Source organism: Trichomycterus rosablanca, chromosome 1 (genome assembly GCF_030014385.1).
Source record: "Trichomycterus rosablanca isolate fTriRos1 chromosome 1, fTriRos1.hap1, whole genome shotgun sequence".
Classification (NCBI taxonomy): Eukaryota; Metazoa; Chordata; class Actinopteri; order Siluriformes; family Trichomycteridae; genus Trichomycterus; species Trichomycterus rosablanca.
This window is the reverse complement of record NC_085988.1, coordinates 4,237,842-4,252,276: the sequence shown is the minus strand read 5'-3', so window position 1 is coordinate 4,252,276 and position 14,435 is coordinate 4,237,842. Positions and strand designations below refer to the sequence as shown.

Genomic DNA, 14,435 nt, shown 5'->3' with positions numbered 1-14,435 from the left:
CTATAAAGCATTTATACAAGGTCCACCTGCGAGAGGCAATGTTTTACAATACCACTCATGCCACTATAATGTCACATGACCTATCTGGGGTGACCCTGAACCCTGGCACTGAAACCTTGCATTGAGGATCCCGATTGTCATTTCAACCCTTGCTCTTGTTATGTAGAGGGCCAGGTTGTAGCGTGACTGTGGTCCAGGCTCAGGGTAAGGGTATGGTGTCATTACATATGGCATGCAGGGATACCCTGTCTGTAAGGAGGAGGTCGTTGTGTTGTCCTGTAAGCACAATAGGGGGTGCAGTGATTTAACACTAGCTTGACTGAAAATCTGAGATTCTGAGGACAAACCCCTCCTTTTACACAACCATTAGTCCTCTTTTGTCATGCAAATGCTTGCAGATAACACACTATTCAACCCACCCCCAACGTTTATCCCAGCAAACCTGTGAGTTACCTTTTCCTAAGTAATTCCACTACAGGCAGGAAAGTCTCAATATGGTTAGATTACATGTGCCACAAAGGTGGTGGGAAACTAAGCCTTGTTATGGTCTGACCAAACTCTGAACTTTGAATTTGTGAACTTGAACTTGTGATATACAGGAGAAAAATGTACACAGGACAAAATGTAAAGGGTTCTGAACATGTTTATTTAGCACAGGATGCATTAGAGTTGATTTTTTGAAAACCCTGTTAATTTTTCCCATTGGAAATTAGACCCAGGTCTCCAAATATGGGCATAACGAGGACTACAGAATGATGCACGACTTCAGTGGTCTATTGATCTAAGAAAGCAATAAACTAAATAAGTAATTTCCTGTCACACTTGTTAGAGATCTCGGACTAACTACAGAATTTCTTTAATAATTTCTATATGAAATTGAGAAACCAAGGACACTAATTAGTGCATTTTTTCTAAGTAGAATTTTTCTGTTCTTGCTTGATACCAAATTTTAGCAGCTTAACAGTCACACACAGCACACACCCTCTATTTCTGCACTCTATTGTCTCCAAAGTCCCAATATGCGCCCCTGATTCACAGATTTAAATATTACAAATCTTTAATGAGTTTAGTCCAAAAATATATTTTTTTAACAATATTAGTTCTGCTGCATATGTATTACACAGAAAAGTGCCATACCTGTTTACACATGTTTGTATGCCACCTAATATAAGCTCAAAACAGCTCTGATTTGCGAATACATCAGCATTACAAGACATCTAATATATCAGTCTGTTATCTGTTAGCAGGACATTACTAGCAGGAACTTCTACCTCTGTATGTTGTGAAATCAATTGCCGTATGGTGCATTCCAGTACCATGTATTAAACAGAAAAGCAATGCACACATTGTTTGAGCCATAAAGGTGTGCGTATAAATTAATATCTACGCTGCACATGATGTCCCTGGTATCCCCTTGGCCATATACAGTGGGGTCAAAAAGTATTTAGTCAGCCACTGATTGTGCAAGTTCTCCTACTTAGAAAGATGAGAGAGGTCTGTAATTTTCATCATAGCTACACTTCAACTATGAGAGACAAAATGAGAAAAAAAATCCAGGAAATCACATTGTTGCATTTTTAAAGAATTTATTTGTAAATTATGGTGGAAAATAAGTATTTGGTCACCCACAAATAGATCTCTGGCTCTCACAGACCTGTAACTCAGGCCTGTCTGTAAAATTAGGACAGAGGGGGATGATGTGTGTGAGGTGTTTGTGTGTAGACAGGCTGTGGTTCATTACCATGATAATGGGTACTAAGTGGCTCACAACAGGGGAGCGGGGGAACGAGAGGCGAGAGTCCCTTGCGCAAAAAAGCGTAACCGTAGTCATCCTAGTGTTAAAACTGAAACAATCTAACATTACACTGAATGTGAACCACACTTTTAGCAAACACAGACTTACCATGATCAAATGTATTGTATAGTGCAGACTCGAGTTTGTAGATTAGCATCACATATGATCTTGATGGAGGAGAACAGTAAGTTTATGTAACATGTTTTATTTAAAAATGTGTCACTACCTGTATATTAATGCTGTGGAAGGATTTTCTGTTTATATAATCTCCTTCATTTTCTGCAGGTGGTTTAATTGGAATGTGAGTTTCATCCATGCAGCCAATGACTCTTGGAAATCCTAAAAAATTAAATGGTGAATTCACTTATTGTGTAAGTGTATCACTGACTGTGATGAAAAACTGTAACATTCATGGAGAAATTCATTGAGAAAGGATGTCTAATCTGGGTCTAATGTCTCGTTCCTGACGAAGAGCTCTGTGAATAATTTGTGCTTCAATATCCACTGGATCCTCGAGGAAAGGACACGCCATGTTTGCATGAAACAATTGTGTGTAACCCTGGTTTAGGGTTAAGTTAACCTGTCAGCGAGCAAGTTAGCTTCAGAGTTGAGTCCTTCTAAACTCAAGTCCTCTCAGTTTTAGAGCTTCTGTTGGTAATATGATCTGAATATTCTGTATTTTCTACACTTTGGTTAAAAGCAGAAACAAAGCTGAAGTATCATGAAGTGATTTAAAAACATGATCTTGGATGATCTGAAATCCATGACTGATGCTCTGCACGACCCACTCCACCCAATATTGAGTACCATTAATTTGATCCTGAACTACATCCTACAGCATCTGGAGCTCTCACATGTACACCTGTATTCTGTATGTGGACTTCAGCTTTGCTCTCTACACCATCATCCCTGAACGACTCTCAGATAAACTAATGCAGCTCAACGTGTCTCCATCTGTCCACCAATAGATTATTAACATCATAAGGGACTAAATGAGCAAGTAAATGTGTCTGTGATCTACACCAGCTTTACACCACTGTGACCCTGATCAGGATGAAGTGGTTGTTATTATGTTAATAATAATAAAGCTTGTATTTAGGAGAAGTAGTGAGTGAGTGAGGTGTTTCCTGTACAGAGTGAATGATTGTACTGTATCACATCCTCCCCCTCAGCACCTGCAGTCGGTCCCAGCTGCAGCAGTGCAGTTACTGTACACTTCCACTCACCCAGGTTTTTGTACCACCATATAACACTGTGTGAAGAAGCGGGTACTACCAGGATAGTGTAAACTCTGACAGTAATAATCTCCTGCATCTCCAGTCTCAATTCTACTGATGGTCAGAGTGAAGTCAGATCCAGATCCACTGCCACTGAAACGATCTGGAATACCTGATGCTCTGTTGCTAATCTTGTAGATCAGGAGTTTAGGAGCTTCTCCAGGTTTCTGCTGATACCAGTTTAAATACTGACCGTTGCTATCAGAGTAAACAGCAGGGCTGGTTTTACAGTTGATGGTGACTGAAGCTCCTGGATCAACATGTTTTACTGCAGGACTCTGAGTCACAGTCACCTGACCTCTGGATCCTGAAAACAATAAGAAGAATAAAGACGTTCACTACATGAAGAACCATGTGGAGTTTGAGGTTCATCTAGTGGATCTTCTCCACATGGCAGAGCCTCCTCACCAGTAGAACATAAAGCATCATGTTACCTTGAGTGCAGAGAGCCAGTGTGCAGATGAAGATGGAGATGAAGATCATGGTTGATGTGGGTGAAGATGCTGGTCAGCAGCTCTCAGTCATGAAGTGTTAAACTCACAGAGCTTTAAACACTGACAGAGCACTGAAGCATGTAGTGTGTGTGTGTGTGTGTGTGTGTGTGTGTGTGTGTGTGTGTGTGTGTGTGTGTGTGTGTGTGTGTGTGTGTGTGTGTGTGTGGAATCACTGGAGTGGAACAGTGTGAATGTGTCACTCAGAGATGCAATACTGCCACCTTATGGTGAAAGAACAATCAGCTGGTACATATGGAAGTATCTCCTGTACTGTCTCTTATTCTCCCTTTATTTACTATAGTAATTGTGACCTGCACTCATGTACTCAGTATTTAGGAGGGGTGTCCACATCATTTAAAATACTCCATATTATCTAAATAAAGACAGATGATAGTTTTATATAAAAGTTGTAATAAATGATCAGAAAGAGTTACAAGGTTTAGCTGAACTGAGCTGGAACTGAGATGCTGGTCTGTGGAACAAACAGACCATTTTAACCATCAACAGCAGAAACTGGAACCAGTCAGTATTTCATCTTAAATATTCTGTAGAATCCTCATGATCATCTGATCATCAGCTATCATTTTATATTGGTGAGAACTGGTTATGTTTAAAATCACATCAAATGATGATCAGCTTTTATTTTCAGAGTACAGAGAGTGTAGATGAAGATCCTCCTCCTCCTCCTCATATCCACTATTAGGTGAATCTACCATATGTTCACATTGTAGGTATACTGTTACTGACTGTAGCTCATCTGTAATTCTGCACAGTGTTACGTGTTCAGTGATTTATGGGGTAGAAAGGAATCGATTCAATCATGAAACGACCAATCAGGAGATTTGATCTAAGTGATGAATCGTTCTCAGCACATTTTATTGTTTGTATGAACTGATACTTGAATTGATCAGACCAAACACTATATGACCAAAAGTATGTGGACACCCCTCCTAATTATTAGGTTCATGTGTTTCAGCCACACTCATTGCAAACAGGTGTATAAAACCAGTTACATAAATGATATGGTTATAGCTTTGTGGCAACAGGTTAGGGAAGGCCCCTTCGTGTTTGAGCATGACTATGTCCCTGTGCACAAAGCAAGGTCCATAAAGACGTGATATGACGAGAAACTCTAGTGTCCTGATCTAAACCCTATTGAACATCTTTGGATTGAATTGAAACATCAGTTGTGAGGCAGGTTTTCATGTCCAGCATCAGAACCTGACGTCTTGTGGAAAACTTTCAGAAGAGTGAAGGCTGTTAGAACTACAAACTAAGGGTTTTTTTGGAAACATGGATTTGGACTGGGATGTCCAACAAGCACGTGCTCAGGTGTCCACATACTTTTGGCCCTTTAGTGTAGTTTACATTCACTTTAATCACATCTATCTGAATGTACATAACATGTCATGATGGTTTCATTCATATCATCTCTTCTAGCACTGCTGCTTCATCTCAAACCTTCATTCTACTAGTGAGATGTTCCATGTGCTGATGAGAATCCCTGTTCCACAGTGAGGAGAACACCACAAAGAGAGGAACATGCTCAGTACTGTAGTGCTTTGTAGATGATGATGTTCAGTGGAGTGCAGCTTTATCAGCTCTGCAGATGTTCTCAGATCAGTGTGTGTTTCAGAGAACTTCCTCTACAGCTGAGGGAGGTTTTTGTACCAGTAAATAACACTGTGTGAGTGGAAAGCTGTTATACTGCTGACAGTAATAATCTCCTGCATCTTCAGCCTGGACTCCAGTGATTTTTAGAGTAAATTCTGTACCAGAGTAACTTCCACTAAAATGTCCAGGAATCCCAGACTGACGACTAGATGCAGAATAGATCAGGAGGTTAGGAGCTTCTCCAGGTTTCTGCTGGTACCAGGCGAGGTTGCTGCCTATGTATTGACTGGCTCTGCAGTTGATGGTAACAGTTTGTCCTGGAGAAACCGAGTGAGATCCTGGAGTCTGAGTCATGATGATTTCTCCAAACGACTCTAAAGAGAAGAAGAGAGAAAAGTTGAAGGTGATAAAGAGACGGTGATGGTGAGCGCTGATGTTGGAGGACTGATATGAAGATAGTAAATAAACAGTGAATCTCACGTTGAGTGAGGAGGCCGAGTGTATTCAGCAGTAGAATCAGAACCTTCATCATTGTGCTGCGTCTCAGTGACTCTGAAAGTCCTGAACCCAGTCTGATCAGAACTACAGCTCTTATAGTGTGTGTGTGTGTGTGTGTGTGTGTGTGTGTAGGTGTGTGTGTGTGTGTGTGTGTGTGTGTGTGTGTGTGTGGAATCACTGGAGTGGAACAGAGGTTTTTGTACGACGGCTTCATTGGAATGTATCACTGTGCTACACTTTTGGTGGAGGAACCAAACTCAGCGTCAGTAAGTAGTTTTATTTCTTCTACATTAAAAACATTTTTATTTTTAATATCATTTATTAATCTTCATATAAACAAATGGAAAAAATAAGTATTAATAACAATAAATAAACAGTAACTGAATATTTAACCTTCAATAAATACTGTGGTACCTTGTAACTCGACGCCCCCTAAACTTGAAATCTTTGAAACTTGACGCCCTTCATGGAGAAATTTGTACCTTTAAACTCGACTTTTAGCTTAAACTCGAACTGTGTGGGACTGTCGCTTTGTTCACATTAATGCTGTCCGTGATCATGATAACGCTTTGCTATCATTGCAAAAGGAAAGTGCACAATAAACAGCAGCACCGCGACCCAGATCAACCACAGAGCATCATAAAATCATAACCGCTGCTTACCTGAGCTTCTCTTCTTCAAATTGAGACCAAATCTACATCAGTGTGTTGTTACATCAGAGATTTAATCCACTTGTTTTTTTTTGGAGACTTTTGGAGACCAACATGGACTCTTTTTACTTCTATAACTCCAGATCAGAATTAGTTAGAAGCTAAAAATGTAATATGGTGATTGTAAACAACATTTGCTACAGGAATAAATTGTTGGTAATGGAATATAATATTATAATATTATTTTTAATATATATAATAAAATATTCACATAATGAAATATATGCAGTTCCACAGAACCATGAAACACATTAACAGGTTTCACAAACATCCTTATGGGAAAAATACCTTGAAACTCAGTGCCACGCCCAGAACCAAATGACCTTAATTTAAGATACCACAGTATATTCAATTACTAAATATTCAACCATTACTAAATACTTACAGTTTCTGAATATAAAAGATTGAATAAATGTGCAGGTGTTTTTGATGGTAAATATAAAGCTGGTCTCTGGTTGATGAAGTTTGGTGTAAACTGGTACGAGTGACTGGTGCTGATGTAAAATCCAGACGAATGCTGCTGTGTGTTTGTGCTAAACAATGAATATTTCTGTAATCAGCTACATCTGGATGTGCTGCAGTCAGTTGTGTTGAATGCTAAAGTAATAAGAGTTGATACTGAATATGTGCTAACAGAAGCTTGCAGATGTTTCTACTGAACTGCAGTGATGTGAGAACAGTGTGCAGCAGCACTGCATTGATGATTGAACACAGATGAAGGTTTCCAGTCTGGATGCTTAATAAGCAGTAAGGAGGAAATGATGTGGAAACGTTTCTAAATGGGACTTTTTGTTCTGTTTCTCCTGTACAGCCGGTCCCACGGTGAAGCCGTCCGTGTCTCTGCTCCCTCCCTCCTCTCTGCAGCTGTCTGAGGGATCGGCCTCGCTGCTCTGCCTGCTGTCTGGTTACTCTCCACAGGGGGCGCTGGTGACCTGGACAGTGGACGGCAGAGTGCTGGAGGACGGGGTGGTGACCGGAGCAGAAGAACTGAAAGGGGGCAGCTGGAGGCGTGGCAGCACCCTGACCCTCAGCAAAGCACAGTGGGAAAAGGGGGAGGAGTTTGGCTGTAAGGTCTCTCACGCTGGCGTCGATCATCCCGTCGTATTCAGAAAGAACCAGTGTGAAGGCTAGCAGCTCCCAGATAGAACTGAACATGGAGACACTTCCACATGCTTCTACAATGGAGTTTCAGTTCTACACAATGCTGCATTTCTGTCTTTCCTCTGTTCAGTGTCCTGTTGCTCTTCCTGTAGTTTTGCTGTGCTGAAATAAAGCTTGATTTTGGACATTGTCTGGTCTTTTCTTCTAGTTCATCATCATGATGAGTGTTAGGAGAGAAGATCTTTAGCTGGAGATTCAGTGCTGTGTGTTGTGCTTCAGTGAGTTTGGATGAAGGAAGTTGAACATCTGGTGAAAGTGCTGCTCTATTCTGGGAGAAAGCAGATCACTCAGCCGTCTTCATGCAAATCTCACTTTCACCCCCATGTTCTCTCACTTTAGCTTCTACTCATTAAAATTAGCAGATTTTGGTTGGTTGCTTTTGCTTCATAAATTTAGTGCTGCACCCCTCTAGAATTGTGATTTTCATATATGGCATCCAAACTTACATCATTTCTGCATTTAATGAATGAAGAGTTTTGTGCAACCATTAAAGCACCAGGCCGTTATCACATACTAAACTTACGCTGACAAACAATATAAAATACAAGGGACTGATCTCCAAAGTGCTCTCTAGCTTCAGCACAATAACTTTTGAGTCTTTCCCAAAGGTGAATACTGAGCCTAGTGCCACCTTAACGGAGTCTCTAAATGATGATACAACAGTTTATATCAGATCGTTGAGTCTCTCCCATGTGGGTTAAAGCACCCTTTAGTCACTGATAGGTTTTTTTTAATGTAAAATTGCCCTTTTAAATTTGGAAATACATTCTCACTAACCCTGATGCAAGACCCATGCTAATTAAAGCAGAGTTATAAACCTCCCAACATCAGCGATTAAGGGCAGAGGAAGAGTTGTGGGACAACTAGCAATCACACAAAAGAAACCCACCGATTTCCTGGAAGAACCGCATTACTCATCGAATGTAGGGCAAAGGCAACTGACCGGTTGGGAGAATGCTCTTTGAGACAATGAGAAACAGGATTCAGCTCCTAGAGGCTCTCAAAATGACGCTGTTTTGCGTCCCCTCCTGACCTCAGTTGATCCTGAACGTTCCCATCCCACTCGGATCAACAGGGTACAAGAGTCACCCCAACAGTATTACACTTGCTTTCATCAGGCATATTTTGGTTCAAGGAATTAACCATGGTTGGAGGAAGATTTTAATTTCAAATCATTGTTCATCCAAAACTTTCATCTCACCACTAGTCCGTACCTAAGCATATCTGCCTGTCTGTGCACGTTAATCAGCAGGGAATTGTGGGATTTGGCTCTGAAAGGGCATCAGCAAGCTTCAGGCAAAAGGGCGGAACCTCGTAGTGTGTTGAGTCTGGGCCTATGGGTCACCAAACTCTTGTATATTTACATGTTTTTACTGGGTTCCACTATACACTATTTTAACATGATCACAGGGTGTGGTGTACATAATTTTATTAAAACACGAAATTTATATAAACTGGTTTGCAGTGATATGGATTATTTCTCTTAGCAAACCTAAAGACAATTTAATAATACAAACAATAATCCGAACCTCTACAAAGCACCCCAGAACCAACAGAAAAACTGGAGAGTGGCAGATAACAATAACACATCCGGTAGTTTTCTTAGGAGACTCAAATTTGGTGAGAATCCCACACTATAAACAAACCAACATCCAGATAGACAGTTTCCCAGGGGCAAATTTCCTACATTGGAAAGTTCTGCAGGAGCTGGTCGCTAAAAGGTAATTTTGTCTCTAGGAATCAACAACAAGGAACAACATTTTGAAAAAACTGCCAAAAAAAAAACAATTACAGGAACTGTGGAGAGCTGCGGATTTCACATTGCCCAATGCAGCCATATACACACCACTCAGTTTTCAGATTTATTACCTGAAAGAGATCAAAATGAATCTGAAACTCTTAAATAACTATATTTGGAATCATGGTAATACCTTACAGGAGCAGAGTCCCCTTAGGTTCAAGGTAGCCCCTGGTGACCCTGTACATTGGACCATCATACCAACCCTGCACACCGATCTGCAACTGCATCAACAACCATGTTCGCTCAGTATCCAGCCATACTCACACTGGCATAACCCTAAAATCCATGGCCCTAGACCAACTCACAATTGTCCACAGTTGTCCACCTGGTCCATGTGTCTAAACATGAGACAAGTCCTCTTCTACTTGGTAAGGACCTCCTCAACAGAATGGCTAAAGTTTAGGGCACAGGTTCGTGAGCCGCTTCCACTTTTAAGAACTAGGCACTCGGAACCCCTGTGTCATGTATTCCTGGCTATTGTTTGAACTCCTCAAGGACCCCTTTGCACACCAGTTATAGTCGCAGATGATGAAGAAACAGAGTCTCTCAACACCCCAAATAACCCATGTGGAGGTTCCGGCAAAAACTAAGGATGTGTCTGTAAATCTGACCATCAGGCCAGGCCAGTGACTTAACCACTCCTTCCATGAATCACCCACCTCCTTTAGTTTAGGAGTCACGTAGCTACTGGAATTGCGGGCTAGATCAGCTTACCAGCTGCTGGTCTGTAATTACATCTCAGAGGACAAAATGATACCTAAAGTGGCTGCTCTGGGTCGGCTTATCAGCACAAAGTTTCATGACTTTGAGGTCCGAGTCCCAATTACAGGACCTATCCCACCACCACTGCTCCTCAACCAACCTGAGTCAAAAGTAGCATACAGATGACAATGCAAGCGGTAAATGTCCCCACTATAGACTCTGTACCCAAAACACCCTCGACCTATACTCGGGTGAACCCAACAGGGGGGGTCTGCAAAGACATTTTCTGAGCTGGAATATAAACCATATCCCGAATTCATGGCCCAGGTCGAGCAAGTGCTATGATAAAAGACGTTTGCAGTCCTCAGAACACAGTGAAAGATGCATTGTGGACTTGCAACAACTGAATTACATCTGGAAGCTAACAAACGATAAATGGAGTAGAATCTTTGAGAATTTTTGGACTGAAATGGGCACAGCTGCAGGGTAACCCAGCTAACATATAACGGCTGCAGTCAGACAGCATGATGCGTTACCACGGGACCCACTTAATGCAAAAAAAAAAAAAAGGTTTTGCTGCTGGAAATATGCCTAATATAAATTTATAGTGCATAATGGTAGGAGATATGATTCCTACTTCTTGTTAAATTATCTTAAAGAAGGATTGATGGCAAGCAGCGTAGCTCAAGGAGGCGAAATTGTATCTTTTGATGATGAAGAGTTCAATCAAACTTTCATAGATAGTTTCTCATTCTTACCAATAAAGCTTAGTTTCATTCAATGAGATTTGAAAATGTGGAAAAATTTATATTTTCCTAATTTCTTTAATGCACTCACAACTCAGGATGGCGGTACTCATCTGTGTACCGCTAAGTTTTACTGTTGAAACCATGATGTCCAAAGAAAGGGATGAGTTTTACAATATAGACTGAGGTCTATATTGTAAAATGGAGACTGAGGTCTTTTGGAGTGTGCCGACCACTGCTTAGATCCTTTTATGACACTGTGGTAGCATCAGCCATCTTCTACGGAGTGGTGTGCTGGGGGGGTGCAATATCAGAGAGAGACAGAAAAAGACTGAACAAGCTGATCAAGAAAGCGAGCTCTGTCTTGAACTGTCCTCTCCAACCTGTAGAGGAGGTGGGAGAAAGGAGGATGATAGCCAAGCTGTCATCCATCCTGGACATCACCACACATCCACTACATGAGTCTGTAGGAGAACTAACAAGCTCCTTCAGTACCAGACTCCTCCACCCCCTGTGTAAGAAGGAGCGCTACCGCAGGTCCTTTATTCCTGCAGCCATCAGGGCTTACAGCAGTAATAATATATAATAATATCACTCATTCCTTATCTTTCATGTTGGGTGTAATAACAAGTGCAATATGTAACCTATTTACAATAAGTGCAATAACTTAATATATTTTGCATATTTTTAATGTATATATTATTTTTTAAATATTTTATAGAGTAAATAACTACACACTATGTGTGCAATATTTTCTACTTAGTTTATTTCTTTCTGTTTTTCCTGTCTTCATTCTGCTGTAACAAGTTAATTTCCCTAAGGGGATCAATAAAGTCTTATCTTATCTTATCTTATCTTATCTTACAAATGGTATGAAACTGTGGCCTGTGAAGTATTTGATTTTGAAAAGGACCATGGGATTTGAAATAGCCTTACAAGGCACTTAACAAAGGTGAAGAGCAGTAGATGGATATTATGAAGATGGTCATGTAAAGTTTGAGTTTTTTGGATGTTTTCATCACGGCTGTGCTTCCCTTCCAATAGAGATCACCCACCTTGTACCCATTTGAATACCTTTGTGGGTGGCTTGTTAGGTCTACAGGGGTGTTTGCATCCTTTTTCTAAGGGTGTCTGTGATTACCATCCTCACTATACATGGCGTATTGATATTGACAAATACCAGTGTAATGATATTGATACTTTAGTTTTAGTTTCTCTTCTGTATGCACTGCTGAGGTTTTATTAAAGAGGCGACCTGGCTGTCTGTGTCTGTAAGTGCTGCTCCAGTCACAGCGCAGAGCAGGCACAGTTTGTTCCTCCTCCCCCTCCTGTATTTTGATGTTGTACCATCACGTGACTCAGCGGCGCCAGGCAAACAATCAAGCAGGCTGAGCAGCAAAAAGACGGAGCAGAAGAATGGAGAGGAAGAAGAGTGTTTTACACGTGGAAGAGATTGTCTGAGCAAAAGGAACCAGTTGCCACAGTCCTCTGTCTCCTTGGAAAGAGCTCATGTTGTTTAAGTGAAAAAGAATGGTCAGTCCTTAGTCTCTCCATCGATGCACCTAGACCATTTGAGAAAGCAATCAGGGAGACATCAACTGAAAAGCATGTTTCAATTTCAAAGGTGATTCCCCCCATGTTACTGCTTCTCAGAACCATTGAAACTTCTGAGCGCCAAGGTAGCAAGCTAGCTGCTGAGCTGTCAGTGCAATGTCACAGTCGTTTTGGGGCTATTCAAATGGTTTATGGTTTTGCTGTTAGCACCTTCCTGAACATTATAAATTTAAAAACCTGGGATTCCATGACTTTGCAAAGGTTGAGCCTGTAAAATCTCGACTTGTCACCGAAATGCAAACAGTGAGTCAGACCTCAGCATCTTCATCATCTGTATTAAGATTAAGCTCTGCCACCAGCTCTGCCCCAACTCTTACAACTCCTCCAACCTCGTCTGCAGGAGCTGCTGCATCCCCACCTGTAGCAAAAGGTGGGATATGGACAGAATTTGACGCTCAAGTCCTTGCATCTCAGCAGCATCAGACAACTGGCACTGATGCCCTAACTGAAATGTGCAGGTACTCAGAAGAGAGGCCAATTCCTCAGGATCCACTACTTTGGTGGGAAAACAATGCACCAACATTCCCCTCTCTAAGCAAACTTGCCAAGAACCAACTGGGAGTGGTGGCAACATCCGTGCCAGCCGAGAGGATTTTTTTTAAAGGCAGGACAGTTACAGGCGATGTGCAATAAAAGCAAAAAATTTGAACATGATACTCTTCCTGAACAAAAACCTCTAACCAAAACCTTTGTTCTGCACATGAAACTCAAGGCTTTGGGGGTTGTTCAGTTATTTTATACTTTATTTAATTTTTCTATTGTAGTTTCTGAACACACTACCTAAAGAAAGAAATTAATTTCATTTGTTCTCAAGTGATAATTTTGTGCACTTTATTTATTTAGGAAAAGATCCAGACATGACAATGTAAGGGGAACAATTGTTTTGTTACTGTTTTATTGTTTCTGAACAAAAACATTTATTATGATAATAAAGTATTTTCTATTTAACTTAAACTTTGCCCAAATTCTGTCCTGAATTTTAACTAGATAGATAGATAGATAGATAGATAGATAGATAGATAGATAGATAGATAGATAGATAGATAGATAGATAGATAGATAGATAGATAACTTTATTAATCCCAGAGGGAAAGTCAGTTATTACAGCAGCTCCAGTACAGTAAAGCCAAATGTATTAAAGTACAGAGAATAAAAGTACAAAAGTATAAAAGTACAAGAATTAAAGTACACAAGTAATGTTGTACACACTATGTAACTGAATAAATAGAATAAAAATAGTAGTATAAAAGTATCCTGGCATTAAATATTCAGATGAGATATGTAATTTGATATACTAAGATGCAGTAGTGTTAAATAACAACAGATATGTAGTATAGTCTTTATGAACAGAATGCTAGAACCTGCTCTATGGGTCTGTCCTGAAAGTGTTTTAGTGTTCGATTATGTCCCGAACTAGTGAATTGTTGTACAGCGAGATCGCTGCTGGTATAAATGATCTCCTGTACCGTTCCTTGTTACAGCGGAGCTGGATGAGTCTGTTGCTGAAGGTGCTCCGCTGTCTGACTAACAGGTCATGAAGGGGGTGTGATGGGTTGTCAAGTATGGTAGTGAGTTTATTCAGTGACCTCCTTCCAACCACCAACTCGAAACTGTCCAGTGAGCCGCCCAAAACTGAGCCAGCCTTCCTGATCAGTTTGTTGAGTTTCTTTACATCCCCTGCTCTGAAACTGCTTCCCCAACACACAGCAGCAAAGAACAAAGCCCCCGCAACAACAGACTGATAAAAGATGGTCAACATTTTGTTGCACACATTTAAAGATCTGAGCTTTCTCAGAAAGTAGAGTCTGCTCATCCCCTTCCTGTACACTGCCTCCGTGTTAGCCCTCCAATCCAGTCTGTTGTCAAGCCAGACACCCAAGTACTTGTACGTGTCCACCAGTTCCACATTTTGACCCATGATGGTGACAGGTCCACTTGTGGTCCTGTTCCTCCTGAAGTCCACAGACATCTCCTTGGTTTTGGACACATTTAGGAGCAGATGGTTCCTCCCGCACCACTCCAC

At 40.9% G+C, this 14,435-nt stretch overlaps 1 pseudogene and 1 gene segment (V, D, J or C); one reads left to right on the top strand and one right to left on the bottom strand.

Moving 5' to 3' along the window:
• LOC134316941 (zinc finger protein 850-like) overlaps positions 1–14,435 on the top strand; it is a 1,214,164-nt pseudogene that overhangs the window by 492,718 nt on the left and 707,011 nt on the right.
• LOC134317765 (immunoglobulin kappa variable 3-15-like) lies at positions 5,199–5,797 on the bottom strand. The segment is given in 2 exon segments: positions 5,199–5,554; positions 5,661–5,797. Coding segments are annotated over 2 exon segments (408 nt in total).